General features: G+C 46.6%; 2 protein-coding genes across 8 annotated transcripts in view; one reads left to right on the top strand and one right to left on the bottom strand.

The window, feature by feature from the left end:
* Positions 1-190, bottom strand: part of U2SURP (U2 snRNP associated SURP domain containing) — a 41,403-nt gene extending 41,213 nt beyond the window's left edge. For 6 of the 7 annotated variants that reach the window (XM_066193271.1, XM_066193272.1, XM_066193274.1 and 3 more), the window contains exon 1: positions 92-189. In XM_066193271.1, coding sequence (XP_066049368.1) covers positions 92-136 — 45 coding nt within the window. In that variant the 5' untranslated portion in view covers positions 137-189. Of the gene's footprint in view, positions 1-91 lie in introns of all 7 variants that reach the window. The other variant, XM_066193277.1, reaches the window with a different exon arrangement.
* Positions 191-8,364: 8,174 nt separating this feature from the next.
* On the top strand, positions 8,365-16,123 carry PAQR9 (progestin and adipoQ receptor family member 9). The gene has a single exon (XM_066193269.1). The coding sequence runs from the start codon at positions 8,365-8,367 to the stop codon at positions 9,580-9,582; it is 1,218 nt and encodes a 405-aa protein (XP_066049366.1). The 3' UTR covers positions 9,583-16,123.
* The last annotated feature ends 1,139 nt before the right edge of the window (positions 16,124-17,262 follow it).

The following is a 17,262-nucleotide window of genomic DNA, read 5'->3' as shown; positions in this document are numbered from 1 at the left end:
CTCCCCCAGCGCAAAGGAGCGGGCCACGGGCCGTGCCTCCCGAGGCGAAGGGAGCGGGCGCGGGCCATACCCCGGGGCGGAGCGGCCTCACCTTCCCGGCGGGTTTCTGCGAGCCGCCGGGCGCCTTGTCCGCCATCTTGCCTCTCCCCTCGCCCAGCCCTGGCGGCCGCCGAGCGAGCGCCGATCCCACCGAGCCCGCGAGCGGAGGGCGCGAAGCCGATAGCCGAGCCGCCGATGGCTCCCGCCCACCCCCGGCGCCGCCCCGCCCGCAGGCAGCGCTCGCCCTGCACGTGTAACGGCGTGAAACGGAGCGGACGCCGCTTGGAGCAGCCTGAAATGTCACAGCTCATTGAGAAAAGCCCTTGAATACCGAAAAGGCTAACGCAGCAAATCCTTCCTTACTGGATTTGATATCACGCTACAATTGCAACTTTATTGAACGCTGTTTAACTGGGGCTTATAACCTGCGGTCACATTTATCATGAGTCTTGAAACCCTGTGCTTTCATGGATTTTCAAAGTGTAATATGCAGGGGCTGAGACAATACTTAAGGAAAAGACAAGAAGATACACAGAAATTAATGCAAGTTTTAATCCACTCCCTGCCGACACCCACTGTGAGGGAGCAGGGCTTGTGCTAACAGCCATCTGGGGCAGCGGAGAATGAAGGTTCCAGAAGCGAGGGAAAAAAAAAAAAAAAAAGGAGCGGTCGAACAGGGCAGAGGCAACTGCAGAGGGCTGAAAGGGCAAAACTCTCAGAAAACCTCACCGGCTCCAGATGTGCGTCCAGCTGTGCAGGGACATGGTCTGGTGGGAGCTGCTGCTGCTCTGCCCACAGCTGTGTCAGGGTGACGGCTCAGCTGCGAGCGCTTCCATGGCAGCTGTCACCGCGTGTCACCAGCACTGAGCAGGCTGGTCTGGACAGGGACGGCACAGAGGCGCGGCAGCGGGCTGGAGAACGCCAGGGAAGGCTCCCTCAGGGGCGGAGGACGGGTCAATGTGCACGAAGAGCAGGGCGGGCAGCAGGAACACGGGCCGGGATTTCCGATCCCGGGCGCCGGGCTGGGCACGGCGGGCTGCAGGCGCCGCCAGGGGGCAGGCACGGCCCGCGCCGCGCGCCCGCCTGAGGCGGCCCGTGCCACGTAACGTGACTCCACCCGAAGTTACACAGAAACTGGCAAAATAAGAAACAGCGATGCCCGTCGTTCCTTAGGTACGAGTCGCTTTACGCCGCAGTTCAGCCCGCAGCGGGCCAGGCGATGCTGCTGCGGCTGCGGCAGAGGCGAGGCAGGGAGAAAGGCCGCGCGGCAAGACGCGTTTGTCCGGCCCTTGGAGCGCCCGGCCGCCCCCGCAGCACCAGGCGGAGTGTGCCCGTCGCGGCGGGGCAGCCCAGCCTCCAGGGACGGGGGTGCGGGTCTACCGCACCTCGGCAATGCCAGCGATCAGCGCCTGCTGTTCCCGCGGCTGGCACGGTGATGGGTCGCACCTCCACCCTGGAAAAGCCTGCACGGCTCTCCGGGATAAATTTGAAGTGGAATGCTTGGAAGGAAGGAGGGAGAAATAAAACCCGCGCACTGACAGGCAAAATTCCGCCAGTCTTTTTAGGATATTTTGAGCCCCAAACTTTCCCATGGAGGAGTCCTTGTACATGAAGGGATGGCGTTGGTCAAGGAGCATTACGGATGGATTAGACAGGATTTGCTGCTTCAGAATCCAAGCCAAGCCCCTCTCTTCCCCCATCTTTCTCCCTGTGAAATGAGAACCATTTCACTGGCTTGCAGAGACACAGGATTACTATCGTCTGTGACCTGCTTTTGGGGTGGTTTTTAACATAGTGCAAACAGGTGCAGCAATGAATCGAAAGCAAACCAGCTGGAGAACTTGTACTGGCTAGAAAGAGCATTTAGGGCCACGGGAGAAGACAGTAGATGATGCTCAACTCTCCTGGGACTGTATTAATAAACCTGGCATGAAAGATGACTGACACTTCTAGATTAAAAAACAGATATTTAGCTGGAAAGAGGAATGTACCCTTGGATGATAGAGTTTTGGGGCCAGTAATGTTTAGAAAATTTGTGCTCCATTTGGCCTCAATCCCTTTATTTTATCCACCTCATTAATCCATTTTAATTATCCACTTCATTGTTCAAATCCTCTGCTTACTGCTTAGTCTCTACACTCTTTTGTAATTAATAAACTGCACCAAATTAAGAGCATCCCAATCCAGAGCATGCTGTGAAAAACAGAAAAGATACAGTTAGAGTTTCACAGGTCATCTCTAAAGATTATTTTTCAGAATGAACTGTACTCATCAATCTGCTATTTATAACACATTGCAATAGTACAGTAGCACTCATGTACAGTTAGTGAATGAGAACACATGTCACTGTTTTGGGCTTAATGGAAGAGCAAGGGCAGGAAGGAGAGCGGGAAGGAAAGGAAGCAGTAAGATGCAGAAGTCCATGGAGAATTAACACAGAAAAGGGTAGGCTAATAATAACAACAACAACATTTAAAAGTAAATTGTAGGCATTTTTCATTATAATTTAAATTGCAGTGGGTCTGGTTGCCTGCAGACCTGGGAATTGTTTATTAACTGTTGTTACAGTGACAAGTATCATTAGGCAATATACTTGGGAAAATCATGAATTATCATAAATAATTAACACTAAGTTACATTAAGTAAACCACATGCTGCAGTGTGTTACACTTGTCTTTCTGGCTGCTTTTTTCCCAACTTTCAGGTGAAAGCTCTCCACTGGCTCTCACTCCAGGCCAGGGCACAGAACTGCTGCAATTCTTTAGCAAATGTGGGTGTGAAGGAATGGGAGAGGAAGGATTTAGGGTGCTGTGGAAGTTCCCTACCCTGTGGCAAAGGAAGCATGTTTGAGGACATGGGGCAGGCAGATTATGAGTAGGACAGAAGTGTAGTGCTGAGTGTAGAGGTTTGTAATTCTGCAGTTTCACACTTTCCTGCGTAGTTTCACACAGTGGCTCACGGATCACCAAAGCCACCGGCTGTGTGTGTGTTCCCCAGTGCTTAGGCAGCAGTCTTCCAGTTCTTCCCTCATTCCACCCTCCACCTCCTCCCACCCGAGACTGAAAAGCGGCAGCGAGGATTCTCAAAGCAGGCAGCTGCAGCTCCCCCGTGCACTCGCGGGTTGCTAGGGAGCAACGCCGAGCCCAGAGGAGAGGCGGGCAGCACTCACAGCCGGAGCTCAGTTGAGATGCTTTAGCAGGGACCACCGGAATAACGAAGAAGAGCCAGAGGGCCTGGCTGGGAGAGGGCAGTTTGCCTCACAGGTTCCCAGCAGTCTGGACTTGCTGCCACTGCTCTGCTCTCTGTCCCCCGGCAGGAGGCATCTCTGTGTTACTCCATCTCTCAGGGCTGGTGCTCTACCTTACCTCAGCTGAGTCCTACTCTACTCCTGCCATTTAGCAGCTGCTTTCCCTTCCAGGACCCCACTGCTCCCTCCTGGGACACGTCTTATCAGGGAACCTGGGCCCTTTCTCCCCCTGGGATTCCTCAAGCAGTGAGGCACATTACGCAAACCAGCCACAGAGGCAACATCTGACTTGCACCGTCTGGCTGAGAAGGGTCTGTCATTTGCATTGTACTTTGCAGGCATTAGTGCAAGTATCAAATGAAGGCTTAATTTCTGAAGTTCTCTTGCAGCTTCTTGTCAGAGAGAATTGGCCTACGTGGCTGAATCCAGATGTGCACACCTATCAGCTGTTTGAAAGCATGGAAGTTCAAGATGAGTGCGATGCCAGTCATTCCTTTTCCATACTGGGAGTCCCTTCTGTCAGGTTACAAACAGTGAGTAGCAATTTGTGCTCTGCAAAACACTCCCACTCAGCACATACAAACAAAGCAATTTCTTAGTTATGCACTTTGTGAGGGTTCAGTCCTGCAACCCTTGCAAAGGACACGTTGCACTTTGCTCTTACCATGAGTCCCTGGAATCTGGGACAGTGGTGGATTTTGACCTGAAAACACGAAATATGCACCCACCCAATAGGTTATTCTTCATCACAGTGAAACTAATTTCACAGCAATACTTGTGTTCAGATTTGCTGCTGTCAAGAAAAAGGCAATTTTAACCTCAAATCTTTCAAAACCAACAACTTAGAAAAGACAACAACCAAACTTTCAGCGAAATTTTCTTAAAATGTGAAGTATTTTACCCAGTTTGCTGTGTTTGGTGTTTTTTCAGATGGGTTTCATTGCTGGTTTTTAAAGCATAAAGGATACAAGCCTGAAGATATTCAACTTCAGGGTAAAGAGGGCAGAAAATTAGAAGCTCCTGATCACAGACATTAAAATGAACATTGCTGTGCAACCATGATGGTGTTGGTTACTGTTATTCCCTTTTCCAATACTTACCTTTTCTCTCCTCCAGGTGAGGATTTAAAATATAGGTATCACTCCCACTTTTCTTCATCTATTAAGGTATTAGCTTTATAAAGTATAATTGACCCTAATTAGTTACTCAAGAAGGAGAAAGTGACGCAAGGTTTCCTGTTTATCCAGTCTTTAAAAGATAGTGGGGTAGAATCTCCAAAGGCAAGTTAATCGCTTCAGTATTAGATCAAAGCAGTGTCTATTCAATTATTACAAAGTATTGTAATCACTACAGTAAAAAGTTACCCATCAAGCCATTATTTGGAAGAGATTGATACACATTCAAGAAATGATAAAAAAAAGCAACACAGAACAAAAAGACCATTTTTGTATGTTTGTGTATCTCTTCAAACGTTCTTCCAGATAAAATGCAACCATGAGGTACAGCAAACAAAGTGAGATGAGGCTAAAGCTTCCCTTTCTTTAACAGCTACTCTTTTTAAATAGAACCAAATTCTACCCTCTCTCATGTTCAGTGGGGTTCCATGGAAGATGTCACAACAGAGTAACTAAGAAGATTTCAGTGCAGGAGAAGAATCCAGAGGAAAGAAAGAGGGTAAATGTTTTTTACTCAGATAAAATTTCTTACTGAGAAAGAAATCATCAAAATCTGTCTTAAAAGTGAAGATATAAAAAGAAAATAGATATTTTACAGGTGGAATTGTATGGTAGAGGATTAAGTCAAATAACTGCTAAGAGTGATATTTGCCAGTGTGAGTTAAATTGGGTGAGGCTAAAGCTTTATCTTCAAAAGCATCTTAAATCTTCCAAACACCATCACTGTATATTCACATTAGGACTTTCTCTATTTTTAAGAGGTTTTTTTAATTACTTTCTTTATTTATTCAAAAAAGCTATGTATAATAGGAGGGCTAAGTACAACCTCTTCCCTACTGTGCTGAGTATGTTTGAGTGCAAAACATGCATTTAGCTTTTTTTTTTTTTTAATTTCCTAACCTAAAGGTGTAATTTCAGTGGTAGGGTTGAAGTACTTTAGAATGTTTTTAGGGCTTTTGATATTTCAGACAAAATAACACCTCAGAAATTACTTCAATATTGAATAAAAAGGTATAATGTAGAAACAAACTCACATTTGATATTTTAGCACATCTTTTCCTTTGAGTCTTCATCCAGCACTAATTAACATTAGCTTCCATTACTCACCTCATTAGGCAGTACCTTCATCAGTGTTTTAAGAGTCTTCTAAAAGGTTATTTGGAGAGAAAGCCTGCAGAAAATTCTACACATGCTAAGAGAAACCATGGTATATGCTGACCATGCCCTTCTAAATATAAACTCTGGTTAGAGAAATGCAGAGGCTCTTCATGCACTACATTACGTGGACTCCTCTCTGTGACCTCCAGATGTCCTGATTCTCCCTGGCTTACCACATAATTGTCATGTAATACTAACCTTGATGGACTACATATGAATAAGAGGCTATTTTGAGGTTGTAAGTGCTTCAAATTGTAAGGTTGCCTGCACACTATCCCACAGCCGGCTTGGGAGGAGAACACTCAACTCAATGTAATATGTATGCGGTAGTCTTTATGAAAGCCCAGGCTGTCCTCAGAGATCATTCCCCCTGTGAGAAGTCTGCCTTGGAAATAAGCAAAATACTTCGATTATTAGCAATAAGTTCCATAAATGTGGCTGCTAAAGCATTAGTGTGTACCTCCAGCAACACCCAGACCAGTCCAGTGTCCACCAGAACTGTCAGCCTTGAATCACAAGCAAACCCCACCTGCTCCTCCCAGCCTGAGCTGTCTCAGTGGGCCATAAACCCAGTGGGCGTCTCTCCCAGGCAGCCAGGCCATAGCTCAGAACTCCTTGAGGCACAAAGGCTGAAATCCTCCCACATCCCTGAACATCAGGAGGCTGCAGGAAAGTCAGAACGTGTCTAACGAGCCCGGCCGCTGCTGCAAGGCCAGCAGTTCCCAATCAGCAGTGGATGCTGTCGTTCTTTAGACACCATCTGTTGCAACAGCTGCTGGTAGCTTTCCAACAGCCTCTTTAGTGCAGGTCTAAAACCTGATTGCTCTCAGTCAACCACCCCTTCTTATCTAACCTTGATGAGAGAGACTGAAGATCACGGTCCCTTTGGCCCTCTACCGTAGGGCATGCAGTGGCATTGACCACCACAAATAGCAGTGTCACTGCCATAGGGGACTGGGAGAAAGGACCACCAGAGCCCTACTAGGAGCACCTGCATGTGGGAGATGGTGGGAGTAGGGCAGGGATTCTCTAGTGAACAGCCCCCTCCCCACTGCCTGCATCAACAGGGATGCAGCACCCAGTCCAGCATCTGGCCCGTCTCTTCTTGACTGTGGCCTCTCCAGTGAAGAGCAGCACTATGAGAAGCCTGACCTCTACCAGAGGCTGTGCAGTTTCCAGTAATCCCCAAGAGCCTTTCCCCTCCCTAAACCCCACACTGCAGAGCCCACAAGGAGCAGGGCCCTGCTCACTCCTGAGGCTCCCTGCAGGCAGAGCCCCGTCAGTCACTCCCCAAGGAGTGTCCACTTGCTGTGTCCCTGCAGTCCAGCTGGCACCCCCTCTAAAACACATGGATATCAGAGCATATTAGGACTGCTATCTGAAAAATGTCTTTTGCTTAATATTTTGCTCCTCATGTAGTATTTTGCTCCCTATGTTGGCTTTTGAGCACCATTCAGTTATGTTTATTATCTTAGCAGGTCTCCTGTGTAATTTTTATAAAGATTATAAGCAGTGTCACCAGCCTGCCCTACTTTTGAATGAAAAATGCATTGAAAATCACTTTCAGCAACACACCGTAAAGACTTTTTTTTCTGCTAATTTTAAAAAAAACGTATTTCTGATTGCCTCCTTGTTCAGAAGATTATTCAGATTGTCGTGATTCACAATCTAAGAGAAGATTTTCATAAAAATCTTTGAACAGAATGTCCTAATTACACTTGACCTCAGTTTATACCATGTGACCATGTATGTATCTGAGTATCACCACTTAAAACGTACTTTTGGCAACCGAGAGCTATTGGATGTTTAAGACCATCTGAAAACAAACAAAAAGGAAACACGTTGAAGCAGCAGAGAGCAATCCCTTAGTCTGGCTCCTGCCTGCACCTGCACTAGTGACTTACCTTCTATTTCCTTCAGATGCCTTAGGGAACAGTAACACCCGTACAGCGCATTTCCCCGTATTTTTATATTCTGATTATGTAACTGTGGTGCTTGCATAACCGCAACAATAAGTGTAGGATTTGTCTAAGGATCAACACGGAGCAGCTCCTGCCAGCCGTTCCCGAGTGTCGCTCCCAGCCGCCCCGCTCGGAGCGCGCAGATAAGGTGGGTGCTGTGTCAGTGCCGCTCACCCCGTGCAGCCCGGCCGGGAACGTTTAGCTTCAAGTAACGTTTGCATTCACTGCATGAGATAACTTCACCAAAAAAATCAGGTCTCAGCGGCCTTACGGCAGCCGCACACACGACAGACCTCCACTCCTCTGCCACCCGTCCTCTGTCTGGGGTACTTCCCCGGGGATGCCCCAGCCCCGCAGGACCATCTCCGTTTTCCCGGGGCTCCCGCCCGGCTCCTGCCGTAGGCGCGGGCGCAGCCGCGCTCGGGGCTGGGCGGGCGCCCCGGTGCCCCCTTTGTGCTTTTGACACCAGAGCGGCCCCGCGGGCAGGCCCCGCACCGAGGCCGCCGGTGCCAGCCGACCTTGCGCCCGGGAAGGGGCGCCGCGGCTCCGGCCCGGCCTCGCTGCGGGGGCTCTCAGGACCCGCCCCCCCGCTGCGGCCGCATCAATCATTAACGGCGGCTCGGGTGTCCAGCGCCTCCCGGCCCGGGAAACCCTACCCGGGGCGGCGGGGGGCGTCTCTTCCCGCTCCTCGGGAGCGCTGGATGCGCCGCCGGTTTCCAGTTACCGCGATGCCGGGCGGCGGGGCGGGAGGAGCCGCGGCGGTGCCGCCACTGCCCGTGCTGCAATGAGTGATGCTGCCGGGGGCGGCGGCGGGGGCGGAGAGGCGCAGAGCTACCGCGGATCCTTCGCCGGCGGCTGCGGGCGCAGCGGCTCTGCCTCGCCCGGTCGGCGGCGAGGCGGCGGGCCCGGGGCCGGCCGGGGCAGCGGCAGCATGCCGGCGGGCGAGGGGGACAAGAAGGAGGCGGCGCCGCCGCCGCAGCCTCGCCCTGCCGCCCTGCTGCGGTGGGACGAGGTGCCCGAGGACTTCGTGGAGTGCTTCATCCTCTCGGGCTACCGGCGGCTGCACTGCTCGGCGCAGGAGTGCCTGGCCTCGGTGCTGCAGCCCACCAACGAGACCCTCAACTTCTGGACCCACTTCATCCCGCTGCTGCTCTTCCTCAGCCGCTTCGGGCGGCTGCTGCTGCTGCGGGGCGCCGGGGACGTGCCCTTCCACCACCCGGCCCTGCTGCCCCTCTGGTGCTACGCCTCGGGGGTGCTGCTCACCTTCGCCATGAGCTGCACGGCCCATCTCTTCAGCTGCCTCTCCCCGCGCCTCCGCGCCACCTTCTTCTACCTGGACTACGCCTCCATCAGCTACTACGGCTTCGCCAGCACCGTGGCCTACTCCTACTACCTGCTGCCAGGGCTGAGCCTGCTGGACGCCGGCGCCATGAGCCGCTACGTGCAGCAGCGGCTGGGCTGGCAGCTGGACTGCAGCCTGCCCATCGCGGCCTACCGCGTGCTGGTGCTGCCCGTGGCGCTGGCGCTGGCCGTGGGCTGCACGGCCGCGTGCTGCCGCAGCCGCGCCGCGTGCTGCGCCTACCCCTTCGCCGTGCGCACCTTCGTGTTCGCCATGCCGCTCAGCATGGCCTGCCCCATCATGCTGGAGAGCCTCCTCTTCGACCTGCGCGCACGAAACCCCACGCTCTTCGTCTACTTCTACCGCCGCTACTTCTGGCTGTTGGTGGCCGCCTTCTTCAACGTCAGCAAAATCCCCGAGCGGATCCAGCCGGGGCTTTTCGACATCGTAGGGCATAGCCATCAGCTTTTCCACATCTTCACCTTCCTCAGCATCTACGACCAGGTGCACTACGTGGAGGACGGGCTGGCTGAGTTTCTCAAGGCACCGCTGGCTGCCCCCACCTACCTGGGCACGGTGGGCTATATGCTGCTCCTGACCGTCTGCCTTGCCGTGGTAGTCAGGAGGTTCCTCAATGTCGCAGACCTCTGCAAGCAGGATTGACCGGGCCGGCGACCCTCGAGACAGCGACCACCATGCCGGTGACCCTTGGGCTGGAGACCTGTGGGCCGATGACCTTCAGACTGGTGACCCTTGGGCTGGAGACCCGTGGGCCGATGACCTTCAGACTGGTGACCCTCAGACCAGACCCACCATGTCCTGAAGAAGCTGTGAAACCAGGGGGGAACACACCTGTGGAAGAGCCAGGTCCCTTTCGTGGAGGGTTGCTGGAGAAAATGACCATGGCAGAACTGCTCGTGCTCTTTAAACTACTAGGTTACCAGGGGAAGCAAGCAAATGCTTACTGGTATGTTGCTGCTTAGAGTATAAGCTGAAATAATTTAGCTCTGCAACTAGGAAGAATGCATGAATGGTGAATGCCACTTACTAACAATTAGGTCTAAACTAGCTCTGTATATACATATATATTTATATATTTAGCTATATATTTATTAGCTACATATATGTGTGTATATATGTATACACCTCGAGACATTTATTTGTGCAATGATTTCTCACAGACTTTTAATCAACTCCTATGTGAAATTTCCTAGCAGATTATGCACTGACATTTATCTTCCTCTCTGATATTGTAACAGGCCTTTGCAGCCACATACTGGATTTTAAATGCAAACAAATCGATAGCTATCTATAGTTTCTAAGGTCTTGCAGCCTTTTCAGCCAGGGAACAATAGATTTAAAAGAGAGGAAAAACAGCTGTGAATTATTACAGAATTACCAGTTGATGGAGGAACTTTAATTAGACAGACAGTGAGTGGTTAGTGTAGCCACTCGGATACTAAAATAAAATAGAAGGATATGTAAAATAACTGAACCAGAAAGGGGTCAAACTGGTTTGGAACGGGGGCAGAGGAAGAAGAAGGACACTGCATAATGGAATGGCTCTTCCCTCAGCATGTCAGGAACATCTGTTGTGCTAAGGGAGTTGCTAAGGGGCCCCTTTGTCTTCCTGGGTAAATCACCCCCAAATCAGTCCTCTAGAGTCCAAGTGAGATGCCAGACTTTCTATAAACCCCTGCCAAGCTTGGTGGGAGTTCTGTGGATGTAAAGAGAGTAACTGATGCATGAGATCTCATTCTAGATCTTTTAAAAAACTACATGGAACTAGTTTCTACTGCTCTTTAATTAGAGCACTGTCAGATTTAACATCCTAAAATTAGTTGCAGAATAAGATACTGCTGAATCTGAGTTCAGCACCTAAAATCTGGCTCTGCAAGTACTGGATACTGGCCCTTTTTCATCATTCTGATGAAAATTTTTCTGATGAACTTTTTCCTATTCTGATTAGCTGTGGCTGCAGCTGGATGTGCTGAAGTCTTTCAGAAGCTTTGGGGGAGTTCAAAGACAAGAATTAGGGGGTATTTTCCAAAGCAGTATCTTTTTCAGAGCAATCCAGGTATTTTCCTTGTCACACAACAAAGAGCTAAGTACAGATTGAATTTGCTCTCCAGATACATTTTTGTAAACCATGTGCAGATTTTAGGCAGATGCATTTTGCTTTCATCTGACAGAATAAGTGCAATAATATTACACAAGGGGTTTACAAATCGAAGTTCAAGTGAGAAACTCCTTGTGTAACCCATTGTCAAAAGAAGGGCGGTTTCCTTAGGAAGCCCTTGTGTCAGACTGCATAATAGTGTAGGAGCTGTTTTACTCAGCTCCTGTTGTAGAAGTGTATTTATGCTTGGGTCTTTCCCATATTTGTGGACATGGCATCTGAATCCCAAGACAATGTTTTGAGTCCAGTCCTAATCTTCTGTAAGACAAAGGCCCCTTTGTTTGAAGTGGGAATATAGGAAGGACTGTAGCCCGGGATTATGAAGTCAAATCCTTAACATGGGTCAGAGTCATCACAGACCCAATAACTGATATGCCCTCTACCAATGTAACAGCTTTATGAGAATTTCTCAATGGAATTGCATAAGCTAAAAGAAAAATTACACTCACTCAATTTAGCTTTTATCTCAACGCATTTTAAGTATAATGGTTTGAATATTTTAGATTCTTAGTGAACAATGAAAATGGCCTAACAAAAAAATATACTCTTTGCCAGGCACAATTCTGCTGGTATGTAATTTCTGGAAAGTTCAGATGTGGTCTTTTAAGGAGATTGACTAGAATTAACTGAAGTAGCAGTTCCCAAACCGTGGCCTCTTGAGTTATTGCTGTTGGGCCGTAAAAACCTGCATGGCCCTGTATGAGTGGCTGTGTTCAGTTTTCATTTGCCAACCTGCATTAAAAGAAAATGGAAACTACTAAAATTAAGTATTTTACCTATTTTCACTAATTTTTTTTTTTTGTCATAAACGTAGCATTGCTTTCTTTAGCTGCCAGCAAAGCAGAAAATGGTCTGCACCACTGGGAAAGGAGGCTGGTTCACAACACTCTTATTTCTTGAAACATGCTTTAATATTGTGAAAACCCTGAAAAATCACTATAGAAAGCCAGTGTATCAAGACCTGCAACAATGTCATGCTATGAACTTCCACAACTGCATAAAGAGGCCAAAAATTTTTGAGATGGGCTGTATTCAAGTTAAAATAATAGAGGCATAGTAGTTAGAGCCCAATGACTCATCCAAACTAATTATGTAGAAAGGGTTTGCCTGAGAGATGGCACTAGCACATCCAACCAGCAATTAAATACTGAGAAATAAATCAGAAAGGCCGGGGACAGCAAACCTCAGCACTAGAAGGCAGCTCAGAAACAAACAGTAAAACTCAAATGTAAAAGACCAGGCTTTTAAAGCATACTGTATAATGAATTATATTTGTGCTTGTCAGTCACAATGTAGAGGACATCTCAAGAGGCAATGTCAAAAATGGCTGTTGCTAACTTGTAAAAATACATTTGATATTTGGAGTTAGGCCACACAGGGTCATCTATATATATCTCAATGACAGATAACAGTATAAAGTTTGGATTGCAACCAACTGCAATTTTACTGGAATCTTACTGCTGTTACAAGAGTTGCCTGTGAGCCCCAGTCACAATGAAGATTGTGTACCTGGCTCTGATATTATGAATATTGCTTCATTCAGAAGTTTCTGTTGGCAAATTGTTCAGGCACGTGTATGGGCCTGAGCACCTCATGGAATTATTTGTAAAAGCTGGTTGCAAGCACTGCTGTCTGAGCCACTGTGAGCAGGCTGCTGAATCCTGAGTGAATGGCTACAGGGAGATGTGATTAGAATTTAAGAGTTCTAATTAATGGATTTTTGTTTGTCTGTTTTTTGTTAAAAAAAATGTGACTACAAATTAAAAAGGTAAAGTAAGTGTGGAGAATATCTAGGGAAATGTTACCTGAGTGTCTGTGTCTATTCAGTGAAGGGCATGTATATAGATAATTGTTCCATTTGCTGTGTCCAATGGACAGAACAAATCTGAGATAAAAAGATTAAAATTGGAACAAGAGATCTATAATTATAGTGCTTGAATTTGCTCGCATAGAAGTGAGTCAGCATTTGTGCGACTTGTAAGGGTGCAGGATAACTTTCTGGTGTGAAAGTACACCACTGAAAAACATGTGTAAGCATGTCCAGAGCTCAGACAAGAGGTCTAACCTGCAGACTAGATGCATAAGGAAATCCTAGAAAACTAACTTGCTTGCAGAAGTACCTGTCATAATGTTTTTATAACCTGCCATAAGGTCTACACTGTGGATTCCACAGCTCACGCTAAAAACCAAAAAGGCTTTTCAGGCCTTTTGTAGTAGAATCTGTATGGGGATGGGAGCCAAGGTGGGGACTGGAGCACAGGGGGTGGCCTGTAAATGCCTGGGTGTCTTTCTGTGTTTGGCCAGCACTGACCTCCAGACTGACACACCTGTGCTGATGTGAAGTGACTGTTGCTGGGGCCACTTCCCAGAGTGTTGGTGGCATAGACACCCCCCCTTGCATTCAGCACGTGCCTAGAATTGCAATCTGCACTGGCAAATATTCTGTAAGCCTGGCTTCTGGGCACTTCTGAGTAGCCTGTGAGCTTCAAGCTCATCTTCATGTAAGATGGATAAACCTGGTGCGTAATCATTGCTCTGTTTTCTGTGGTGATACAGTATTTCTTCTGCAGTGTATTCATTTGAATGTCACTATCCAGAATATCTGTGAAGCTCTGAGCAGCTTCATTAGCAAGACTGGAATCTACAGTCTGGAAATAAAGGGAAAGGTTTCATCTGCATGCTGCACTTGTAGAAATGTAGTTAAAAGTAGAAGTATGTTGGGTTTTTTTGTTAAAATGGTTGTTCTGCTTAGTTGTCCAGGTGTTACGCTTATTATTTATTTCTTGAATCCAGCCACTTTGTCAAATTTTTGTCAACAGTGCACCTACAGAAAATGACAGTATGAAAGTTTTACTTCGTGTTTAAGTAAACTCTGAGGCAGCACATTCATAGAGCATTTTTGCACTAAACTCAGTTGATTACCATCCACATGCCTTACAGAAGCAAGTCATACCTGTAGTAATTGCCCAGATTAAACTATTTTTCATTGCCTATGAGAGTAAAAATGACCAAGTGGCCAGTAACAAGCTGAGGAGTCAGGCACTCCTGGGTTCTTATCCTTGCTTTGCCACTACCTGTTCTGTAATCTAGGGCAAGTTGTTTAAACTGTGTTCATTTTGAATGAATTTTAATTCATGTGAAACACTGGAATTGTACCAGGGTTGAATTTGACCCTTTGTGTCTCAGTTTCCACATCTGTAAGATGGGGAGAATATACCTTACCTACCTCGCAGGGTTGCTCTGAAGACTAGCAAATGTTTGTAAAGCACTTAAAAATGCAAAGACCCTCCCAGGTGCTAAGAAGAAGTATTACTGAACTCCAGCAGAGAGAATGTTATATTTTTCCTCATCTCATAGGGAGAGGAACATGAACGTTTCCAGATCATGAACTCTTGGGACAAACCCTTGTCATTGCCATACTCTGGGATGTTCACATCCTGTGTCTTGTGGAGCTGATGGCAAAATTTCCACTGGCTTCAAGTGGGGGGCAATCAAGACCCAGGCAGTATTAAACAGGCTGACTAAATGCTTAAGGGTCAGGAGTAAAGAGAAAACATACATGACTTACATAGGCTTTTCTTCAGAAATTCTCACTGGTAACTTGTACTGAGGAGCATTGTAACAGCCACGAGGCCTCCTTGTTCATTTGGCTATGGATTGTATTCCACTTACTATGAAACAATGGAGCAGGATTTCCCATCAGTGTCTGTAAGACTGTGATTATGTCTCAGTTGCCATTGGGAATTTTGAACTACATCAAACTGCTTCTTACCAGAGTAAAAAGACCTGAAATAAATGAAGCTTTTAAGAAAAAAAAATGTAATCATTTGATAATATAAAATTATATTGATCAAACAACTTTTTCCCTCCTGTTCTGCAAAACCAGGAACATGGAGTTAGTCCTATGGTTGGGTGAAATCTGAACTTGGATCTTTTGACCACATATATGTACTCTGTCAAGGAGCCCTGAATAATCATCCTGCTAACCCACTCTGCCCATCAACTGGAAGGGCTGATACAAAGAGCACCACTGAGAAGAGGACCATATTTTTAAGAGCTTTTCTAACTGGCAGCAGTAGCTAAGGGGGAAAAAAAAGAAGACATTAAAGGGTTTGAGTGATTTGTTAGTCAAGGCCTATACCTTTAGAAATTCTCCCAATATCCAAGTATATTCCTAGCTTTTGTTAGACACCTCTGAGTCAGGGCTATATAACCAACACCCAAGTTACAGCTGAGACTTTACTCTCTTCTCCTCAGATGAGATGCAAGATGGTAGTGTCACATGCACTGAAAGACACAGACCTCCATTCAAGACACTTGTGTCTTGGAACTGGGTGTGGAATAAAGTTTAATCATTTTCACATCTTGCTTAGACAGATGCTGCTTCATTCCACTGAATTCAGTAATAAATTATTGACCAAGACAAAGAAAGCAGGCTTTTGCTCGAAGTTGCCTGGAAGGAGACACCACCAGCAGACTTCTGCTTTCAGGGCAATTGCTTCTTGGGCCATACTCAGAACATGGAGGATTCTGAAGCGGGGCTTCGCTATTTCATGGGAATGCCTTAGGATTTGTGGTTGTAGCTGGGGGTTAATAGTACAGAGAAAGAGTTTATAGCAAGTCAATTCTGTCTGCTAGAGGTTCAAGCACGCTTTAGTAGGAGGTATCATGTTTAAGGGGCTGTGCATGCAATGAACAAAAAGTGTGAGTTTTGTGTGGTTATGTTGGGAGGGTTTGAAAATCTTATCTTTGTACACTTTTGGATGCTGACTACTGTATATGTAATGACTATGCATTTTTAGAAAAAAAAAGGGGGGTGTGATCTATAAATAAAGTTGATTCTGAGTTCATTTTTGCAGAAATGCATTTATAAAGGTTTTTCTCATTTCTTAGTATAATTTTCTGTGACACCTGTAGGATCAGAAATGTGTTGAATGTAGTTATCTTCAAACAGAGGCGATGCTAGCATGAGTACAAGAACCTTCAGTTCTTCTATAGGGGTGTTGGTATTTCTGAAAACACTATTCTAGCAAAAGTATCATTGCCATTTTGTTGTCCTTTATATTTTAAAGCAATAAAATAGCATTCTTTGCCATTTTAGTTCTCTGCTAACTAATTAATGATAGACATCCCTGCTACATTAGTATCTAAGTATTAGAAGATCAGTGTTCAGCCTACAGTGCTCACTGAAAAATCATGAAATTGGTAGCAATAGCAATGTCAAGAATCACAGCAAAATATTGACTGCAAAACGAAGAGGTCTATTTGGCATCAAGCAAAGTTTCCCATTTGGCAGAGTAGGATGGCAAAATACTGTTTTCAGTCCAAGTCAGGCACCAAAAAGCACTCAGTGAACTGCAATTACATAAAGTATCTGCCTTAAGCCTTTCCTGTCAAAATTCAGCAGGACAGGATGTATCCCACATAATGGCAGGCTCCCCCTGATACTGTGAAAAGACTGAACAGAATGGAAAACTAGGATCTTCCAGTTGAGGTCTGCAGCATTCCTTCTAAAATTCTAAAATTCTTGAGATTTTTATTTGCAGACTTTGTACATCCTATTTGAAATGTGGCAATGACTTCAAGAATTTGATGACCCCAGCAAAAAACTCCATTGTCCTCTTGGAAGCAGATGCTTCAAGAGACTACATCCTGCAAATAAACAAATGCTTCCAAACAAGACTGCATCCTCCTGTTAACACTTAAGGGTTTTCATAATGTTATCAGTAAACTCTGGATCTGACTGCTGGACATGAATGTGATGGAGGAAAACCACAAAACTGATGAAGCCAGTGAAGATGGCAAAACACTGAGCAGAATGGTAGGCAACAAAAGTTGCAGCTGCTAGGACAGGTAATTTATTGAGGTCAGTACCTCAACCTTCAGCTGTGGTGGATCCATAGTTACTCTGATAATCTACTGGAAGTCTGAAGGCAATCTATATTTTGTTACCATGACATCACTTCCCTGATAAATGACCCTAAAAGTCAGGACTGTATTAGAGGAGGAAGAAAGGAGCATCTGAAACACAAGAATTACCTTCAGATTTTACTCTCACCATAGGATCATGTAAGGTTTGCAGGATCTGCAAGTGGAGATGAAACTCTTTAAAAATTAAAAGCTGGTAAAAATGTAGAGCAAATCAGTATTAATGCTAAGGCTAA

The sequence above is a fragment of the Chamaea fasciata genome, unplaced genomic scaffold, assembly GCF_029207755.1.
Source record: "Chamaea fasciata isolate MVZ Bird 193981 ecotype frontalis unplaced genomic scaffold, bChaFas1.0.hap1 SCAF_11, whole genome shotgun sequence".
Taxonomy (NCBI): Eukaryota; Metazoa; Chordata; class Aves; order Passeriformes; family Sylviidae; genus Chamaea; species Chamaea fasciata.
Note: the sequence above shows the minus strand (reverse complement) of the source record. Positions and strands in the feature narration are given on the sequence as shown.

Coding starts and splice junctions, on each gene's coding strand:
- PAQR9 (XM_066193269.1), top strand. CDS start 8,365: ATGAGTGATGCTGCCGGGGGCGGCGGCGGGGGCGGAGAGGCGCAGAGC.